This window comes from Takifugu flavidus, chromosome 1 (genome assembly GCF_003711565.1).
Source record: "Takifugu flavidus isolate HTHZ2018 chromosome 1, ASM371156v2, whole genome shotgun sequence".
In the NCBI taxonomy this organism is placed as follows: domain Eukaryota; kingdom Metazoa; phylum Chordata; class Actinopteri; order Tetraodontiformes; family Tetraodontidae; genus Takifugu; species Takifugu flavidus.
Genome location: NC_079520.1, coordinates 9,269,747 through 9,290,248, shown reverse-complemented (window position 1 = coordinate 9,290,248; position 20,502 = coordinate 9,269,747). Strand labels below are relative to the sequence as shown.

At 41.4% G+C, this 20,502-nt stretch overlaps 3 protein-coding genes across 6 annotated transcripts; all 3 read right to left on the bottom strand.

Annotated features, from left to right (window-relative positions):
* Nucleotides 1–447: 447 nt before the first annotated feature.
* Nucleotides 448–3,351, bottom strand: klhl41a (kelch-like family member 41a). The gene is made up of 6 exons (XM_057054416.1): nt 2,064–3,351; nt 1,838–1,995; nt 1,659–1,766; nt 1,382–1,567; nt 957–1,103; nt 448–887 (listed from the first exon to the last, which is right to left on the bottom strand). The coding sequence occupies exons 1-6, from the start codon at nt 3,147–3,149 to the stop codon at nt 776–778; spliced, it is 1,797 nt and encodes a 598-aa protein (XP_056910396.1). The 5' UTR covers nt 3,150–3,351; the 3' UTR covers nt 448–775.
* Nucleotides 3,352–3,954: 603 nt separating this feature from the next.
* Nucleotides 3,955–7,082, bottom strand: bbs5 (Bardet-Biedl syndrome 5). The gene is made up of 12 exons (XM_057035386.1): nt 6,820–7,082; nt 6,457–6,539; nt 6,321–6,386; nt 6,050–6,099; nt 5,799–5,926; nt 5,588–5,723; nt 5,260–5,355; nt 5,012–5,074; nt 4,747–4,881; nt 4,519–4,602; nt 4,289–4,312; nt 3,955–4,199 (listed from the first exon to the last, which is right to left on the bottom strand). Exons 1-12 carry the CDS (start codon nt 6,879–6,881, stop codon nt 4,098–4,100), a joined length of 1,029 nt encoding a protein of 342 aa, XP_056891366.1. The 5' UTR covers nt 6,882–7,082; the 3' UTR covers nt 3,955–4,097.
* A 263-nt stretch (nt 7,083–7,345) lies between these two features.
* On the bottom strand, nt 7,346–20,030 carry col28a2a (collagen, type XXVIII, alpha 2a). 4 transcript variants are annotated; one of them, XM_057047629.1, is made up of 36 exons: nt 19,814–20,030; nt 19,593–19,724; nt 18,556–19,130; nt 18,073–18,093; nt 17,907–17,966; nt 16,941–16,994; nt 16,817–16,861; nt 16,709–16,735; nt 16,582–16,626; nt 16,419–16,463; nt 15,970–16,023; nt 14,984–15,052; nt 14,805–14,873; nt 14,648–14,716; nt 13,995–14,063; nt 13,796–13,864; nt 13,616–13,684; nt 12,857–12,925; nt 12,678–12,749; nt 12,518–12,586; nt 12,378–12,449; nt 12,152–12,220; nt 11,948–12,016; nt 11,674–11,742; nt 11,513–11,581; nt 11,362–11,430; nt 11,138–11,206; nt 10,814–10,882; nt 10,644–10,724; nt 10,521–10,556; nt 10,392–10,428; nt 9,736–10,293; nt 9,358–9,632; nt 9,051–9,276; nt 8,176–8,373; nt 7,346–8,098 (listed from the first exon to the last, which is right to left on the bottom strand). In XM_057047629.1, the coding sequence occupies exons 2-36, from the start codon at nt 19,711–19,713 to the stop codon at nt 8,094–8,096; spliced, it is 3,642 nt and encodes a 1,213-aa protein (XP_056903609.1). In that variant the 5' UTR covers nt 19,714–19,724; nt 19,814–20,030; the 3' UTR covers nt 7,346–8,093. The 4 variants fall into 4 exon arrangements, with proteins under 4 accessions (XP_056903609.1, XP_056903617.1, XP_056903620.1 ...); XM_057047637.1 differs by having other exon boundaries at nt 19,818–20,030; XM_057047640.1 differs by having other exon boundaries at nt 19,602–19,724; nt 19,822–20,030.
* Nucleotides 20,031–20,502: the final 472 nt, after the last annotated feature.

Genomic DNA, 20,502 nt, shown 5'->3' with positions numbered 1-20,502 from the left:
TGTTTCTACTATTTCGTGTTCAAATGTATCTCTGTGGTTTTTTCCAAATTCCTGATGCAACTATATAAATCTAAAGGATCTCTACACCTACTGTTGGATTTGATTTTTACTTTTAAAACATACTTTTACTGTAAGAGTACTTAGTTGCAGCAGAAATGCAGCACATGGATGAATGCAGCAGGAATATTCAAAATCCACATTTGTAACCGAACATAACAAAAAGAGTTAAGTTGAATTTGTTCAAACTGAAAGCTGTTGAGCCATTTCTCATCAAATAAGTGAGGCCTACAGTAAATGCTTCGATGTTATTCTGCTGCTCTGATTGACATTATTGGTGAAAAGTACATTATCTGTCATTGCTACAGGCAAATCTGAAAAACCTTTAAAAGGTTGAGGGAGGTGAGGAGGACCTGTGTTGACGGGTCAGCAATAATCAATCCACACCAATAGAGTCAGTCTTACATCTAATCAATAAGTCGATAAAAACCAACATACTAAAATGTCAATAAAATGTGACACTTTTCAAACAACGATCATTTACATTTAACAGTTCGTATGCAATTTTATAATGACTCTTGGATTTCAATTATTTCTAAAAATTGTTCTTTCTGTGCACAGACGGAACCGTGAACAACTGACTCAACCCTGTCTCCTCCACAATTTCTTGAGTGTTCATGACAAAATGTGTGATTAAATCACTAATGTGTGTTTGGAGTCTGGGTGAGCTTCAGAAAGCACAACTGTAAATGTTAGAAACTTCAATGCCAGTGGACGGTTAGAGTTTGGGCATTCTGGCTGTGTTCAGGTGCATGGACACACAGGAGGCTCCGGTGGCATATCGCATCTCTCTGATCATGCCGGTCCACTGTTTCTTGTCCTCTTCATACCTGGAAAAAACAACAAACTGTGTGACGGCAGCAAAAGAAGTGAACTGAGCAAAGACGAAGATCACATACTGCCAAATGTCGATGACTTCACTGGGCGCACACTCTCTGTTCTCATTCTCCACCACGGCGAAGCCTCCGACAGCGTACAGCACCCCCCCGCAGCTGACCAGGTTGACTGAACTTCTCTCCTGAGGAAACTCGGTGAACGGGGCCCACCTGTGAGATAGCGCACCAAGCTGGAGTCACATCTGGACCATTTCTGAATTATGCCTCTAATAACAACCCCTTTGGTACAACATGAAAGGAAGACAAATACTTTAGGCAAATATCTAGAGGCTTTCAATCAAATCTTTTAAATTAGGCCATGTGAGGAGAGGAATTCTTGGTTAATTTGGTTAAGTACCTAAATAAGGCACAACAACGAATTCCAATTTACTTGACACGAATGTTGCAGCACTTCTAAAGGCCTATAAACATCACCATCATACACCTACTTGTTGGTTCCGAAGTCGTAGGCTTCACTCGAGGCTGTCAGACCTTCCTCACTGACTCCACCAACCACAATAATCTTCCCTTTGTGGATAACGGCGCCAAACATGGATCTGGGTGTCTTCATAGACGCCACCTCCTTCCATTCCGACCTCTTGTGGTTGTATGCAAACATCTTGTTGATGGTCTTACTTTACCAATAATTTGAAAAAGGATTAGTGTCATGTTTAATAAAAACAAAGAAAGCTAATACCTTTTATGCCCTAAAAGAAAATTTCTTACTTGTCATCTGTTTTGCCTCCAATACTGTACACCAGCCCGTTCTCAGAAACCACACAGTGGCCGTGAATTCTCAGGGGCAACTTTTTTGTTTCATTCCACTTCATTTTTCTGAGTGAAAAAATTGAAAAGATAAAACACACGGAACGGTTTTGAGGACACTGTTGGCACACGCAACTCACTCGGTGTCGTAGCACAAAACGGTGTCGTGAGACTCGTTGGACTGTAAATCTTTTCCCGCTACAGCAAAAATTAGACTTTCACACTCCCCCATGGCAAACAGGCACCTGGGGGAAGGCATGGGTGGCAGCGCAGTCCAGTCAGAAGACAGAGCGTCCAACTGGAAGACAAACGTTCAGATCAGAAAAGACCTTCCTGTGGTGTGTCTGCTTCATCTGCAGTTTCTACCTGGTAGTGGTAACACTGCAGCGGGGTCTCTTTGTCCTCCTCATCTACAAAGAGCCCACCCAACACGTGCAGCTTGTTCTCCTTTGTAATAAGACTGACGTGGTTTCGTGGGATCTGGTCCCCAATCGAAGCCAGAAAGCATTCGTTCTCCTCGGGGTCGTAGGCCACGGCAGTACTGTCGTTAATCATCAGGACCAAATCTTTGGCATACATGCCAAATCTGCGGTTGTCATTCAGGTAGCCCGGCAACATTCCCTCCTCTCCATTCTCTTCATCTTGACCTTTCTTCTTTTCTGGCAGCTTCCCGGTTGCGGCTTCCTTTATAACTTTGATCTTTTTGAGGAGTTCCTGATTGGTCTTAATGAGGTCCTCCTTCTCCACCTTTTCTTTGAAATACTTCTCCGGGATCAAGCGGAAGCGAATACAGTCAAAAGCCTCCTCTAGAGATTTCAGGCGCTTCTCCTTGTCTTTCTTGACCCACCTCATGAGGGTTTCAAACACCACCTCCTCTTTCTCCACGTTAAGCGCATCCGCTCCAATAATGGCAAAGAGCTCAGGTGGATCTAGCTCCAAGAACTCCTCCGCCTTGCACATGGTTTCGAACCGATCTGCGATGTAATCTCGAGCTGAAATCGCCAGTCTGGCGCAGTTCATCGTCAGTGCCAGCCGGTAGATGGCAAGACAATTAGACCTCGACAGCTTCTTCTGCAGATAATTCACGCAGACTGTGAAAACTGAGGGAATCTGGAAGCGGTTAGCAGCAGCCAGAATATCCTGCACACTGTTGTCATTGATGTCGATGTCAGCTGAGTACAGGTAATTGACAATCACCTCCATGATATTGGGGTCCAAGTTCTCCAGAACAACCTCCCTTTGGTTTACTTCCTTCCCGTCCGCTGAGAAGAAGAGTTCCCGGAAATACGGACTGCAGGCTGCCAGGATGAGCCGGTGGCACGGGATGCTCCTCTCTCCAACTTTTAGGATGCAATCAATCAACTTGTTCTCATTCAGAAGCTCTTTGAGTCCATCCTGCAATAAAGTCGTCTGAAAGAGGCGAAGGTCTTCCTTGAGACTTTGTGGATCCATTTTTTAAGGCCAGGAGGGCAGATAGAAGAGGAGCAGTTGACAGACCGTCTCAGGAGGAGGACAGGGAGGACTATAGTCAGCCAGGTCTGGGGCTGCTTCAATATAACTGTGTCCATCTAAATATAGCCATCCCATTCCATCCATGAAGAATTTGGATAAGCCAACTCGGAGCGCCCACACAGCTGTCATAGAGTAAAAATGACTTTGGAACCTTGTAACAACATTGTTGTTCAGCCAGTGGCCAAATAAAAATAACCTGTGAACCTTTCAGCTACTACTTACCGGTACACAAATGAGGAAATATCGATAAAAAAGGAAAACACAACTTCTGTGTTTGGTTCGGTTACTACGGCATCAATATGCAGATCCCAGCCCACCGAGCAGAGTGATGTTTGTGTGTGAGACCCCACAGTGAGTGAACAGCTGAAGCCCCAGGAGGGGATGTTTGTCCTCTTTCTAGATTTTTTAAATACTTGCACACAGTCGAGGGATCATTGTGTTCTTTCCACTTACAAATTAGTGAACTCATGAGACGCTTCATGAAACACAGGAGACGTACTGTATCAGGGTTGGGGGGTCAGAGAGAATGTATATAAGTTCCTGATTGCTTGGCATTTGTTGTACATTAAAGAGAGGGAAATTAGCATTTTCTTTTCTTAAAAGCTTTACAATGTTTCATAATGCCCAGGTTTTCATGACTCTTCCTTATTCCTGTTTGAATGCATCTACTGACATAAAAAAATGTACTATGACATGTAATTTATTTTACATCTTATGTAGTACAAAATTCTTATACAAATACATATCCCAGCAATAAAATGTATTATTTAATGTATTTATACATTTAAACCTTTAATGCTAGCACTTGTCTAAAACATGACTTTTACATAAATAAAAATATTGTCGCCCTCATGATCTGAGTGCTGCTGAACCATCGTCTCATGTCGGTCAGCCCATAACCTCCCACAGGCCTTGAAGCGTGAAACCATCCTTCAACTTTTCGACGGCGAGGCCCAGCTCCTCCGAGAAAACCGGCTCACGGTCTTGTTGCTTTGGAACGGTCGTAGGCAAGCAAACAATAAGTGACAGTTTATGATTTACTATAACCGCTTGTGATGAATTTTACCATGAGACTTTACCTTGTTTCCATCGGCGAAGTAAGCCTGTGGAAAACAAAGGGGACATAATGTAACAGGCTATTGTTGTATACTGAATACCCCCCTCCACAAACATGAGCACCAGGCAACATAATTTCCTGCTGCTTTAGCCCATGCTAAAGGACATGAGCAGACAGCTATTCTGAGAGTCTGAAAGCTGAACCAGTGACCCCCAGAGAAGTGATTAGTTTATGAATGGCCAACAGACTCACAGTGAAAGCATCAGTCTGCTCATCGGGCTCGATTTCCACATCATCAGGGGGCTGTTCAACTGTGAGTTCTTCCAGTGGCTTGGGCTGGAAATAGTGTTGGGACAAAACAGCACTATGACAACGAGGTTTTCCGGTTATCAAAATAGATGAGAAAAGAAGCGTAGAAGACTCATTCAAATCTATGCGTTGAGCTGTTTGATGAGTTCATCTTCAAAATCAGATGCTCACCTTCTCTTCCATTTCAAATTCAACTCCAAAAATGGGGTTTGCAGAGTAGACTTTGTGCAAAGAGTTGATTTCCTTAAGTGCATCCTGAAGCTTTTCTGCAGGGTCAATCTTAAATCCAAGCACGTAGCCGCCACTCTGAAACAAGAGACGTACATTTGTGTACAAGGGACTGAAGCAGGCAGGAAACTAAACATATATGTGAAATCACATCAGTCCTTTGACCAAGACTGTCAGCAGCTCAGGTGAGAGAAGAGACAGAGGTTACCTGACGTGAACTTTCTATCACCAAAGCCAAGCCAAACTTTGAGTCTCTTATTCTGATTGACCACTTTGGAGAAGAAAAGCAGCATAAGAAATATATCAAAAAAGATTCTATATAAATCACGCATTTTTTTATGTATTATATTTACAGTTAACTGATGAGTCCTGCTAATTTACAAGAGAACTTGCATTAATTGTTTGTTTTGTAAGGCCTCCAATACCAAATGAGCCCATTTTAAGTATTTTACTTACAATCTGCAGATAGGGAATGCTGACATTGAAGCTCTCATTCATGTTGGCATGCCACACAATCCGAACATTGGTAATAAAAAAGGTTCCAAGATTACCCTAAAAGACACAAATTCAAAATTAAAAAGAGGGAATGAACTCTTACGACAAACTAAACAGTTAATACTTAAACAGTTGACACTGGTGTTTTTATTAAGCCATAACAAGAGTGGGGGAGAGAAGCATGAACATTCTATAGACTGGACTTTAGTGCTACGAAGATATTTTAGAATTTAAACCCATAGAAACCACTGTACATGAGGAAAATGGTAAGGCTTTCATGGACCAATACCTGATCACTGGATAAATTCCAAACACCGTTGATTTTATCATACACTTGCTCGCGGGGCAAGAGTCTTAACTGCCTATTTTGAATAAGGGCTGCTCGCAGTTTCAAGTCCCGGTACATCTTTGATGTTTCATAGGCCCTAAAAACAAACACAACAACATTATTTAAAAATATTGAACTACAATGAAATCATGAAATATGTTATCTTGGTTACCTGTGGACTGCAATGACAGATGTAAAAAGTCGTGGACTTCCCGGAACCACGTTTGTGAAGATGAATTCAAATCTGGTGTTGTTGGATTTTGTTAAGATGTAGAGCGCTTCAGTTTGTCCTCTGAGTTTCTGGAAAAGAGTATCTATTTTATAAATTAAATCTTTTTTAAATGTTTCCATCGTCCACAGAATAGGAGCTGTAGGTTAGGTGTATCAGAATAATCCAATGTTGCAGAAGCTTACGGTACTTACTGAGTTTGCTGTTCTTGTTGTGATGTTAATGATGGAGTTGTAACCAACAGCTGGAAAAATCATATTTACATTTCATTTCATGTTCACATTCCAATCATTTTGACATGTAATTGCATCCAATTCTTACAAAGTATTTCAACTACATGTTCTTGCAGACATGTTCTATTTTTTAGTTTTACTTGATGCAATCTGGCTCTAAACACATGTGCTACTATCCATCAAACTAATCTTATAATACATCAAGAGATGCCAGAAGCATTCAGGGACTTACATAAGTTCACTCTTGGTAAGGCCAAAGAATGCCAAATGATTCTCAGGTTTGTTACCAAAAGTCGACCTGAAATAAATTGGCATAATCATAAGTGGGGAAATGTGAGCCAGAGCAGTTCAAATGCACTCTGCGTTACCTCGGTCTCCGTTGTTTCCTTTCGTGTCTTCTATAGAGTCCAAACAATCTATCAGTGTTTCTCCTGGACGTGTCTTCATTTGCCTGTTTTGAAGACAGAATAATCAATGATTCAGTTATAAACAATAAAATATAAGACTAGAAGCTAATACAGAGTTAATGCTCATGCATCTCATGTGGCTACATAAAAATATATATATTTCATGAGAAAAAGTAGATCTGTTTTTGGTACATGGTTTAGATGAGTATTTATAAGTAAGCAATCGTCAGTTTATATGAGGTTATCTTTTTTATACATATTAGCATAGCTAAGCTAACGTTATCTTGGGAATTATAAAACAAACATTTTAGTGATGTAACTCACGGTGCTGTTATGTCGAATCTGACTTCTCTGTCTTCCCAGAGAGCATCTAAAACAGATGCCATTGCTGATTGTAGCAAAGTAAATAAGGTTTATTTGTCCGGTTATTCCCCTTCCTTCGGTCGCTAATCTCAGCTTTAGTAGCGTCACAATCACCCAGGCAACAGAAGGCAAGCAAGAAGGGACAAAAGGGCTAAATTTGTCTTCGTCATTCGTCTTCTAAAATTGGTGTCCAACAACTGTGAATGGATCATCCTACAATGAACTGTAATGACAACTGCCGTAAACAACGCTTAAACAAGCAGCTAACTGTTTTAGAATTCCTAAAGCAAATTAAGCAAAGCAAGTTGTAAAGCATATTAGCAATACACTGAATATCAGAACTTGCTGGTTTCCATCTGTAAATTTGTCACATTTCAAAATGTGGATTAATGTCATGGAAATTTTAAAATACATTTTTAAAATATAACAAACAAATAATATAACAACCAATTGTTTTCAGTATCACAACAAAAACAGAAGATTGATATAAATGAGAAAGTACCTTTATTTTAAATTTTATTATAGACCGAATTATCCATAACAGAGATACATACATACTGCCCACATGAACAGACCTTTAATGGATGGACTGCAGCATCCTCACACAAGACAAAAGTAGCCCTTTGAGACAGTATATTACAGCTGCCAGTGGTAACATAAATCAACACTGCAAAACATCATCATCACAAAATAATAAACGCTTTTTTGAAAATATATGTCAATTTGAAGTATACAATTATATCATAGCTGTCAGCTGCTTGGAATCAGAAAATCAATCTGATAGGTTGTACAAGTATAAAATATATTTACAGGCAAGGTTTCCAGTGTAGTTGTTCTAAATCCAGGACTAGGATCCAGTACCCTGAGGATATATTTTTTTAAACATATAAATCACGGCAGTGGTAGCTCAGTTTGTTGGAGACTGAGCTGGGCAGAGAAATGGAGGGTTCATGGTTCAAGCCCAGTTGCGGTTGTTCTGGTAGTAGGGGAGAAGACTGAACACCTTCAGAGCGTCAAGGTACACTTGAGCAAAGTACCCAAATGCTTACATAGGGCCCTGCAATGAGCTGGCAACTTATTCAGGGATGTACCCAGCCTCTGCCCTTGTGCAGCTGGGATAAGCATCCCTGTGACCCCAAAGGGGACATAGCAGTCAGGAAAAAAAACAAAAAACAGAAACATTCAAATGACATAATTTTAAAGACAGATCGAAGGTCCATAATCGAATTCTCCTTTTATCCTGTGGAGAACAAAGTAATTTAGTATTCAGAATAAATCAACTAAAAATAATAATATGGATTTTTAAAACTGAATCACCTCCTCTGCGAAGGCTTACTACACAGGTTTTCTTGCATTCTTCCTCCGTTTCATAACGATTATCATTTCCTCCACAGCCTCCGTACCAAAACTGTGCGCAGGAGTTGGCCTGCTTGTCATAGTACCAGTGGATGGTGTAGTTTCGACAGGGACCTTGATTCAAACTCAGACTACAGCGTGGATCAAGGGGAGAAACCTCTGAAAGAGACATTTTTGTACGGTAAATTTGACAACTGAAAGCAGGAAAAAACATTCAAATGACCTGAAACTGACTAAATTAATGATAAAAATAACCTTAAGTAAAATAAATTGAGAAAATAATGTGGCCTATAATTGTACCACCAGAGGGCGTTGTCTAACTTTAACGGAGTTCTTTTGCTGTCCATTAATTTTTGTATTTATATAACTGTATTGCCCTGTACAGAACTCTGAAATTGAGGCAGTTCAATGCATTCTTGCAGGCATGTCCAAACCCAGTCCTCGAGGGCCGCAATCCATCTGGGTTTTCTAATCCCCGTAATGCATTTTCAGCCTGGTAGGACAGAAAACCAGGCTGGATTGTGGCCCTTGAGGCCTGGGTTTGGACATGTCTCTATGGCTTCCAACTTCTTTCAGCATAGAGAGTCTGAATATGTAAAGAATATACCGTATGCTGTTGTCTTTTGTTTCCTTTTTTTTTCTTTAGTTTGCTTGAATTAGTTTGGTGCATCGGTAGATCACCCTAACATTTAAAATAACTTGTCCACTTTTATCCAACCCTAAGATTTGCCCATCAAAATGTCAGGGAAATCTTGCAGAAATCTAACCAAAACCCTCAGACAGACAGACAGACAGACAGACAGAAAATCCTTGGAGTGCACGCCTGCGTTACTCACCTTGTGGTAGGACTGTTGACTGTAACTTGTTAGAGTTTAAAGATAAAGTTGATGCAGATGAGGTTGAAGTGTTAGATGAAGATGATGGAGATGATAAAACCACATCATTAGAGATGGAGCCTTCTCTGACAGATACTACAGATGTTTTGTTAATTAATGTTGCAATACTACTGATGCGGGCTTGGGCTCTAATGTCTAAATCTTCACCTTCATCCTCCTCCTCCACCTACAGGAACATGAACACAAAAATATTTGTCAACACTATAAAAAATGCTGTCACTGGCTAATTTACATTTCTTGTGCTGACCTGCACAGGAAGAGGATCGGCACTTATGGGCAGTGTGAAAGTATCTCCACGGTTTCGGCTGTTGTGGCGTCTCCGATTTTGGATCTCCTCTTTATCGCTGGAACTGATCCCACTCTTTCCAAATCCTCTGTTGCTGTTACTGTTCTGGCCATTATTGTCACCAACACTGTCCCCATGTCCACTGTTGCCGTTCCAGTGTCCATTTGTTATGTGGTTGTAAATCAGGGCTCCATTTTCATCCTCACAGAACTGGCTGACCAATTTAGATTCCAGTGCTGAGAAGACAGAAACCAGGGGTTTAAGGGAAGAGAAAACTTTTTTTAAATACATCTCAGCCATATTTGATAGAGATATGGCAGTCACAACCTAACGTATCACCTGGTAGAGTATTGAAGTCATCGATGAGGTACATGTGTTCATCGTCAGGGTCAGAGGCGATGAGGTTGAGTTCCTGCAGGAACTCGGCCTGTGTGGGATCCGAAGCGTTGACAATGCCCAGGGCATACATCTCAATGTTTGCAGCGTGGGCTTCTCTCACAGCCAGGTCCAGCTTGACTGGCTCTCGTTTGTCTGTCTGACCATCTGTGATGACAATAGCCACTTTACTGACTCCACGCCGAGCGTTTAAGAAAGCCTCCTGAGTTGCCTTCCTGATTGCCGTGCCAGTGTAGGTGCCCTCGCCCATATAAGGGATTTTTCTGATGGCGTGCCTGATGTCCTGCTTGGTCGCGTAACGAGCCAAGTTGAACTCTAAATGGACATCCAGACTGTAGAGGACTAGTCCAATTCTGGTGGCGTTACGTCCAACTGTGGTGCGGTCCACCAGCCTGATGACAAAGTCCTTGATGATTTCAAAATTCTCTGGACCAACACTCTCTGAGCTGTCAATGACGAACACCAGCTCCATCGGTCTTTCTTTGCATTTGATGCCACATCCTGTAAAACGATCATTTTAATTATGAGTCATGTGACCAAATCAACCATTTAATCAACTTTAAGGTTGCATAAATGGTTGAACCAATAAATGTTCTTACCACAGATTTCTTTAATGAGCTTAATGATGTCCTCTCTCTGTGAAATATGACAAATATGACAATGCCAAATCATTCTTCTAGATTAATATTGAAAACAATTAAACTGAATTAGTTGGTTGGCAGTCTTACGGTGAGACCTGGATCTCCTTTTGCTCCCGGCCTTCCCTAAAATATTAATAATTTGAATATTTGAGGTAGCATTCACAATAGGATCATTTCATAGATCCCCCCCCTTCCCCTTATTTTGCTTACTGCTTCACCAGGCACTCCAGAATCTCCCAGGTCTCCTTTTCCACCTTTTCCCCCCTTTTCACCAGTTAATCCCCGATCACCCTAAAACAAGAGATGCATCACTTATCCTTCAATGTTAGTTCAGTTAATCTTGTGTCTATAAAAGTTTCGGAAACATGTAAATCTGTCACCTTAGCTCCAGGGAGTCCATCTCCCGGCGGCCCTCTGGGACCTGTCATACCCTGAGATCCTGGCTCACCCTAAAATTAGACTTTATTTTAGTGACTCACACTGGAGTGTTGCACCCTGTCTAGATCATAAATTGTGATTATAGCTTGTCCTGCAGCTAGTTTGTCGGGTAGGTTTATTGTTTAATGAACAAGCATAAATTAGAAACGTCACATTGCTTCACGTTTACACGCCGTGAACAAGAAAACTGTGATTGTCCATAAATACTGATTATACGTATCTAGTGTCAAATGTGTCAGTGAGTCAACATCAGCCGTTACTTTTACCTTTGGGCCTTGAATACCATCTCCTTGTGGTCCCCTTGGACCAGGAGGCCCTGGTCTTCCAATATTACCCTTAAGACAAATATTAAAACAATCAGACCAAAATTTATGGACTCAGTCAATGCACATTACAGTCCTTTACACATGGTATATTATTATCTGTGCTTTAATCAGAGTTATAAGTAAGACTTTACAAGTAGTGATATGAAGCTATTTAAATTTCTTACAGGTGGTCCTTGAATGCCCTCCCCAGGTGGTCCAGGCAATCCTGGCAATCCTCTGAAGCCAATATCACCCTAAAAATACACTACAGTATAAAAATGTACAGAAAGACAAGCAGTATGAACGTGAGAAGTCAATAAATGTCCAAACACAAACCTTCGGACCAGGAACTCCAATTCCTTCAGGACCGGGCTCACCTGGTAAACCTGGCAAACCAGTAGGACCCTAAGAGTGAGAGAAAGACGATTCTGACGTAAAGATAATTCACTAAAGGAGTTACAGAACTTCAATAACTGTGAGATAATGGTGACACAAACCATAGGGCCAGGAAGACCTTCACCTTTGGGACCATATGGTCCTGGTAAACCTGGATGACCATGATCACCCTGTTTTTATAAAAGGGAGCGTCAGAACAACATTTGACAGATTAGAAATGCAGCATTATTACATGTTCCAAAACTCTCTCGATTCAATAGTGCACATGGTGCAGGTGAGTTTTCAGTTTTGCAGACATTTCAAAGATGATGCTTCAGTGGTGTCAGAGGGCATTTCTACCTGCAACACCGCAGCCACAGTCTTTTAATGTGTTACCTTTGGACCAGGTAATCCATGGCCTGTCTCCCCAATTGGACCAGGGGGACCAGAAGCCCCAACATCACCCTTGTGAAAAGAAAAGTATTTGCAATTTTTATTCCCTACATTACAAGACACAAACTTGGTCTAACTTTTTTGCTGCTGCCTTCTACATAATATCTTTTTCATCTCAGTTTGATGATGTGATTTTATTTTATCCACCTTTGGACCAGGTATGGACCTTCCTGGCTGTCCCTGCACGCCCTGCTGGCCTGGTATCCCACGTTCACCCTGCATGTTGAGAGCGGGTAAGTTACTCTGTGCACCCAATTCATGCATAACTTCATTTTGAAAATACCTGTGCTTTAAACAAGCTGGACAACTCTTATTTTTGGAATTAAGTGAGTTAAAAATAAAGCTCATTATAGCAGAATATATGGTTACTTGCCTTTGGACCAGAGGGTCCTGGGATTCCAGGAGGCCCATGTAATCCACGGATGCCCCTTTGACCCTGGTCACCCTGATTACAAAAAAAAAAGTTGCAGGATTAATATTTAGCAGATAAACACAAAGAAGGTTCTATTTTACCTTTTCCCCTTGAGTACCAATTCCTTGAGCTCCCTCGGTTCCCCTTAAGCCAGGCAAACCAGGCTCCCCCTAGCAAAGATGTTGTAATTAAAAGAATAAAATAGATACTTAATTATTTGATCTACTAAATAAGCTTTTCCCCAAACAAAATTAGATTTGCCTTCTGCCCTGGTGCTCCATCCTCTCCTGGAAGACCAGGGAGGCCTCCGATTCCAGCTGACCCAGGTTCTCCCTGTAATTGTTATAGTGTTTATTTGATTGTGTATTTGTATATTTCATACATCAATATAAAATTCAATTATTTGAATTGACAAGTTTGACTTGACGCAGTGTCCGAACCTTTTGACCGGCTTCACCAATACCCCTATCTCCTGGAGCTCCTTGCTCTCCTGGTAAACCTTGATCTCCCTGGAGAAAACAACAGCACGTTTGACATTTGTAGATTAGTTTTATTATTAGAGCATGATAGCAACTTCAGTCCATCCATTCATGCACATTCAGTTAGTTCATATAAATATAAATATATATACAACTCATATAAAACATATAATACAATACAATACATATAAAACTATATGATAAATCCAGTACATGTTGGAGGCAATGGACTGATGCACCTCCTGAAACCTCCCTGGGAAACAATGCGCATAATACTGAGGTTTTGTATCCCCATGTATGTTTCCCTTATTTTCATCATCAGGACATCAAGAAGTCCACAACCATCATCTAAAAACCCTCCCACTCCTGGAGTGAAAATTTGCTCCTGGGTCACCTGCGTCCTTCACGTCTGGTGCGCACCAGTACTTTCCTCAGGTTTCACAAGCACTGGTGTGCTTCTGAAGTTGGCCTTAAAATAGTCGAAATAGATCTCTTGAACATGGAATCATAAAAAATATTAAATCTCTCTAAGAATGTAGAGTTGAAGACTTAATATGGAGTTGTCAATGGAACAATGATGGAGGACTTTCCATTAATGACAATGAATTCTGCCTGATATAAAAGTGTTAAAATGCTATAGGATAATATTTTCAGAATCGGTTTTATCATTCCTCACTGATATGCTGTTTTGCATTTCATATGACAAGTATATGAACAAACCTTAGGACCAGGAAGACCTTCGCCTGGAAGTCCTCTGACTCCTGGTGGCCCTCTTGGACCCTCAACTCCCTGGACATTATAAATATCAGGAGGGTTTCATATCTGGAGTCTGGTTAACATACTGTATCTCTATATAGCACCAATGTGGAAAAAAATCATATCTAAAGACATGACGCTGACCTTTTCTCCTTGTATCCCAACTCCTGTTGGCCCAGTTGGCCCTGGAAAACCAGGAGGCCCAAAGTCCCCCTGAAAATGGAACAGATTGGTTTTGATTACATTGGCCATGTTACAAGTGTCATTAATGCCCTCATACGGTAACTTCTGCCATTTAATTTAATATCAAAGTGCATCTAAATATATAGTATGTGCAGCCCACCTTATCTCCTTTAATTCCCACTCCTTGTTGTCCCCTCGGCCCCCTCGGTCCAGGGAGCCCCCGATCCCCCTGTGGAGTAAAATAGTTCATTCCTACCAGGTACATCAGAGCTACTTGTTGATTCACTGCCAAGTCGGCACTGTTTTTAGTACAGAGAATTGAAAGGAGAGCGTGTTGGCTCATGTTTCCTTCTTGTGATTTATTATAAATTCAGTAGAGGAACATGTGTATGTAAGCAGAGGAAATGCAGATGTGTTGTTGCTTGAAGTCATTTTTCTCTGAGGTTTTCTTGATCAAACTTCAGATTAAGACTTACACAACTGTAAAAATATGCCACCGGCGTCTGTTCCTTCCGGTTCGGTTTCTTGACATGTTCATGATATTTTTTATTACTTTTTTTCTTTGGGGTCATGTTGTTGAATAGATTTTCTCCGACTTTCTCTCACTTACATTCTCTATATGAGTGTCCTGCAATCCCAGCAATCCACTTTGAAATGGAGTATTTGTACGCGTTTAAAATGGATGTCATGCATGGCATGTTGCAGCACATGTTAAGGGTAGAGAGCATGCATGATGAACAAGGGAGAGTGGGCTTTACGGGTCTATGTTGTGGTTCTAACCTCATATTTAAGGGGTCTTTATGCTAAATGTACCTTTGGTCCAGGCAGACCTTCACCAGTGGGTCCTTTACTGCCTTGGACACCTTGCGGCCCTTGAGGACCCTTTAAAGAGTGTCAAAGCAGTGCTCATGTTAAAGACACTGTGTGTGGTCAACAAAAGATCATCACAGAAAAAACCCATTTAACTTACAGGAGGACCTAGTTCACCTATTCCACGAGGACCGGGGGGACCGGGCTGACCTTGGAATCCAATGTCACCCTGCATATTTTGTAGTGAGACAATTAAACCAAACCAAACCAAAGAAATGGAGAGAGCAAACACACTGATGGACAACAGAAATATTCAGAGGACAACTCTACAGTATTTACCTTTGGACCAGGACGTCCAATTCCAGTTTCCCCCTGAATTCCTGGAGGGCCAGTTGGGCCACGTTCGCCCTGTGATCACACACACGATAACACTCAACACACACTTCTTTCACTTGGCTCTTCATTTTCACCATTCTATACAGACGCCCTTTTGAAGCTGGAAGCAACGTTTGGCATTTGTTATGTATGCACAGATGTTGTGTGTGATAACTGGAGTGCATTGTGGGAGATATTTGATCTCTTCAGGCAGGTTGGGACAGATACAAGATAAACTTCAGCTTCAGTTATGTAGCAAAAGCAAGACAACCCAAACAACCATGTCTGACACCAACAAAGACGTTGGAAGCAGCTTGAGTTGCTGATAAATGGAATCTTCACTTTGTTTGCATTTAAAGCTTTACAGTAGTGACAGAATCTAATTAGTAATCACCTGATTAGAAAAATTAGAAACTTCTCGAAATCTATATCAACATTTGCTAATTAATAAGCTGTGGTTGCTGGAGTCTTAAAACCCAGAAATCACTGGGAGGAAGACATCCGGGACAGGTTACCATTCCTTCACAGGAAACACACACACACACACACACCACACACACACACCACACACACACACACACACACACACACACACACACACACACACACACACACTCCACTGTAAAACCAATGTTTCAGTGATGTAATCCTTAATTTTGAAAATGATATCACATAGTCCCCAAATGTTATTACCTGGAGGAGCTGGTGCCGCCGTAGGCAGTGTTTTATATTTAAAAACAGTATACAGAGCTTATTTCTCCCTGATGTTTCATCAGGAGGATCCCATAATGATGGGGTGAGTGTGGCTTACAGCCAGAGGTTCAAACAGTGGTCTATTACCAGACAAATAAAGCTCCAAACTCCTGTTCAAACCAGCCTTCTCAGGAAACGTATAGGTCACAGCAGATGTGCTCGATGAGGCAGGTAAATGTTCTTAAAAAGGGGCTGACCTGCTTTCCCTGAATTCCCTCAGGTCCAATGTCCCCTGGTGGTCCTGGTAACCCCTAAACAAAAACAATGAACAGCCTTTTTAAAAAAAAAGAAAAAAAAAGTAAAGTAGTGCCAATATTAATACACTTTTATTTGCATTAACAATTATCTAAACATACAAGTCCAAGGTCCAGTAGGGCCAAGCTGGGGACACACCAGTAATAACAAAAGAAGAATGAAAATGATGCCAATGACGTGTTTCTTGATAATTTTTTAAAGTTTTGTTTCAGTCTCATTGTTTAAAATTTACCAATTTGATGACATATTTTTAAAAGAATTAGTTTCAGTTGATGCACAATCATTTTTGAAACTAATGGGCCAATGATGTTGTGGGAACCCAAACTTGAATTTTTAAAGAGCAACAGAACAAATACAATAAACTGAATATTGTCAGTTAAAAAGCCCTGACCTGCAAACCCCGAGGTCCCCTCGTTCCGACTAAACCAACAGGACCCTGAAGTTTTTGACAGTGAGATAAACAAAAAACATCATTTAGTATTATGATGCAGTGTGAACAGGAAGTTGTTAAAATTGAACTATGGATATTGTGGGACGTTTATAAGATGCCTTACCGCGGCTCCTTTTACTCCTGGAGTACCACACTCACCTCTCTCTCCCTGCGTGCAAAACATTTGCACAGATTCCAAAAAATGATATCTACGAGACAGAATGTTATTTCCTTTATTCTAAAGCACGTACCTTCTCTCCCTTGTAACCTGGTTTACCCTGAAAGTCAAATTAAGGAAATCCTGTGTCAACAGACTGCAAATTAAATAAATAAGACCTGGTCACAAAATTGGCACCTACCTCAGGACCCTCTTGTCCAGGTAGACCACTTATTCCATATTCTCCCTAAAAGAAGAGGATAGTCTGAGTTTTTTTTTTTTAAAAGGACTTTAATAATTCTCTTGACTTAATAGATTCTACACACCTTTTCCCCTTTAACACCTGGAGCTCCGTCCTCTCCAGGCCGACCTTTTTTGCCCTGAAGAATTTAAGAAAATCAGACTGAAAATGTTATAATTCTCTATCACCATCACCTTCCCATTTTTTCTCTAACTGTATCTTTTAAGTTTGAGAAATACTAACAGGCAAAATGTCTAATGTCTAAAAGAGTGATATATGATGGTGAAAGTTACCAGCACAGGTGTCATGCGGAGTCCTGGGAGCAGGACCAGAGGTCATGGTCTAAGTTGCACCTGGATAGCATGAGCCAGTGGCTAGCCAATGGAAATTGCTAGTTTTTGACTATTAAACTAATAAGGGCAATTATTCTAAGCTCTTAGTCTGGGTGCAAGAATGTGAAGAATTTCTCAGGGGAAAAAGCACCTGGATAATGACTGTGCAGCTGTTTGTCAAAGTGATGACCTGTCACGCTGCTGGACATTGTGTTATCTGTCTGTCATCTGCACCAGAGTGCAGAGGTAAAGGTTCAAGGTGAGAGAAAACATGATCCTTGTCTGGTGCTACTTGAGCAGATAGCTGACCGCAGGGCTCCAGCTCAGATTTGCAGGGGTCAAAGGTCAGGTTTTATAGGTCAACAGAGGTTTCCATGGTGGACAAATTAGGCAAAATGAAAAATGCACAATGAACGCATGAGTCTGGACACGACAAACATAGTTAGCCGAGAAAAGAACGCTGCAGGTCGTCAACTCTGACGTGTTGCCATGGACTTACTTAGAGAATGTTGGACAAGATCACCTAACTGTTAACTTGTGCAAATACCCACAAGGCAGTAAAAATAGAAAGTATCAAAACTTTAGTGAAACGACAGAGCACTGTGGGTAAAATATGTCTTTCTGGATTCTGTCCCACCAAAACTGCCAACACACATTTGAATAACAAATACAGTAGATGGATGTGGGAGAATCTGTGTGGGGTTAAATAATGTACTCACCGCAGGCCCACTTAGGCCCCGTTCTCCTTTCTCACAAGCACATTTCTGAGCCAACGGGCACTTCAAAAAAGATAATATGGATAGTAAGAAAAGGATGAAGCAGGAACTTTCACTTGATGACACACATTCAGAAATGTCAAAATGATTTAGTTATGATCAGACTTACTCCTTGATCAGCCAAACTGGTCTGTAAAGCACAGGAAGATGGATCAGTGTCCAGCAGAGCTCATTTGTAGTTTATAGTTTGATTTTTTTTTAAAAACAGTGGCGAAGATGAACGTCAACATTATTACAACGCTGCATCCTAGAAGCAACAGTAACACAACACTGAACGCATCACCTGAGATGGGTTCTAATCTTGAGTTCTAATCACAATGATTCGGTGTCATCAGTGACAGCTCCAGCTGTTAATACATCAGTGCTAAACTGAGATTAAAGTGATGATGAAGGAGTCTCTCTTTGTTCTTGTAGCCTTGCGGCAATGCTAGGACACTGTCTATCCACACAAACATTCTTTTACTTGTTCCAGAAAAGCATTTTCATCATTCCATCTGCACAGATACCTGAACACGCCTGTCCTCCTCCTTCAAAGCCAACGCATCACCTTTCAGCTCAGTGCTGGCTGCTGACTGACTGGTCTCATACTCACAATCTCCGCGACTATTTTCTCCACAATGTCTTCATCCTGCAGGTTATGGAGGAAGCGGGAGGCCGGGGAGCTGGAGAGAAGACGGAGCTGGGCTATGTTGGTGGGCTCGTTGGCTGCGCGGGTGATGCCCAGGGTGAAGAATTTGATGCCCTGGTTTTTCGCTTCCGCCACAGCAGAGAAAATATCCGGATTCCTCGGGTGGGAAATGCCATCTGTGAGCAGCACGGCCACTCTGATGCTGCCCGGACTGGACTCCTCCCGGTAGATCTTGGTCATGTTGGTGATGGCGTAGGTGGTGTAGGTGCCGTGCCCGATGTAGATGATGGGAGTTACACGAGCCTTGAAGTTCTCCGTGCCCCTCCAGTCCTTAAAGGTTTGCTCCGTGATGACGTGACTGCTGTACTGCAACAGAGCCACCCTCAGGTTCAGGCTGCGGCCTGTGTGCAGCTTTTTCCCCTGGAGTCTGTCCACCACCTTCATGACAAACTGTTTCTCCTGCTCATGGTTGTCCTTTGCGCTCTCAGAGCTGTCCAACAGGAAGGAGATCTCAAGACCACACTCCTCATGTAGCTGAGCTGTGTGCAGAAAAGAACTAGATAAAGGTCGTTCTACCGGCAACAAAACTAATATTTCATTAGCTAACAACTAATGAAATATTAGTCTCCTTCATTTGATTCTTATTTACCACAAGAACACAACAGTCACTGTTGGCTGACAATAAAACCAAGACAGATAAGGGATTTGATAAGAAATATACATGATGAAGACTACATGTGTCACAAAGGAATGATTAAACTTTATGCTTTTAACAGCTCTATGGATAATTGAAATAATAATCTCTTGCCAGCCAAAATCTTTACGCAATTAAAACAGCACTCTAGGGAAGATCTTGAGAAACGCTACCAATTTACCAATTATTCTAATTATTTTTCTTCATTAAAGTTCATTTGAATGGTGAGGCATGAAGAACTTCAGGCGTATTAGTTGATTTTGTTGAATTATCAGGAGACAACCTCAAACAATATTAATCTTCTTACCTTGCCTACCATGAGTTCCTGCACTCAGAACTTTGTTCACAGGTTTCTTCTCTTCCAAAGTGTGTTGTGTCCAGACGCAGCTCAGTCCTGTGACCAGCAGCACCCACGTGCAGGAGAGCATTCTGATCCAAACTATGAGAGAAAAAACCAAACAGATCACTTTTCTCCAGTTCTTAGGTCCAAGCAGTGTTTTGATTAGTTTTAAAAGATGATCCTGGTACCGACTCACAATCCCTGAATGCAGCGCTGTCAGATTTCACCGTTCAGTTTTGCCTGCAGCCTGAAAAAAGCAGATTGAAGAGAGGCAGCAGAGGTTCGACCTGCCCGCCGTGGTGCACTCAGAAGGCTGAACATGCAGGAGGAGCAGCGTCAGTCATAGTGAGGAGAGGAGCAAGTGATCCCCCAACCCTCGCTCCTCTTTTATAAGGAGTCAACAGGAGAGCACATCCTGCAGACACACACACACACACACACACACACATACACACACGCACGCTGCCCCGAGGGTAGGTACAGAGCTACATCAGTGGAGCAACAACGCACTGAAAAATTGAAACTATCGTAGTTCTGATATGGGAATTAAATAGCATAAATTAACAAAATCTGATTCATTAAATAATGTATCATTTTCACATGGATATAAAGTGCAAGCATAAGGTCTAACTAACAAGGGGTGCTGGATTGGATCCCTTTAAAAATGCAGCCTTTGCACACTTAAAAATAGGACTTTTGACTTCAAAAAAAGTCAATAGCAAATTGTCTTGATGCAAGAAATGTAAAACGACTCTTCTACAGTTTTGTAAAGCAGCAACAAATAAAGCATTGCTAAAGAAAAATAAACAAAACCAATAAAAATAGTCTTTACTGTCAGATTCAAGTACTAAAATAGTGCACTCTAGGTGACGCTTCA

What these genes read in the sequence shown, in the direction of transcription:
- klhl41a (XM_057054416.1), bottom strand. Translation starts at nt 3,149, where the DNA reads ATGGATCCACAAAGTCTCAAGGAAGACCTTCGCCTCTTTCAGACGACT. An exon ending in GTTTTGTGCTACGACACCGA is followed by an intron (nt 1,767 to 1,837) that starts GTGAGTTGCGTG and finishes TTTTTCACTCAG; the next exon opens with AAAAATGAAGTGGAATGAAA. An exon ending in GGAGGCAAAACAGATGACAA is followed by an intron (nt 1,568 to 1,658) that starts GTAAGAAATTTT and finishes TTATTGGTAAAG; the next exon opens with TAAGACCATCAACAAGATGT.
- bbs5 (XM_057035386.1), bottom strand. Translation starts at nt 6,881, where the DNA reads ATGGCATCTGTTTTAGATGCTCTCTGGGAAGACAGAGAAGTCAGATTC. An exon ending in CAACAAGAACAGCAAACTCA is followed by an intron (nt 5,927 to 6,049) that starts GTAAGTACCGTA and finishes ACTCTTTTCCAG; the next exon opens with AAACTCAGAGGACAAACTGA. An exon ending in AGCAGACTGATGCTTTCACT is followed by an intron (nt 4,313 to 4,518) that starts GTGAGTCTGTTG and finishes TGTTTTCCACAG; the next exon opens with GCTTACTTCGCCGATGGAAA.
- col28a2a (XM_057047629.1), bottom strand. Translation starts at nt 19,713, where the DNA reads ATGCTCTCCTGCACGTGGGTGCTGCTGGTCACAGGACTGAGCTGCGTC. An exon ending in TTGGACGTCCTGGTCCAAAG is followed by an intron (nt 14,874 to 14,983) that starts GTAAATACTGTA and finishes CAAAATATGCAG; the next exon opens with GGTGACATTGGATTCCAAGG. An exon ending in AAGGTCTGCCTGGACCAAAG is followed by an intron (nt 14,064 to 14,647) that starts GTACATTTAGCA and finishes TTTACTCCACAG; the next exon opens with GGGGATCGGGGGCTCCCTGG.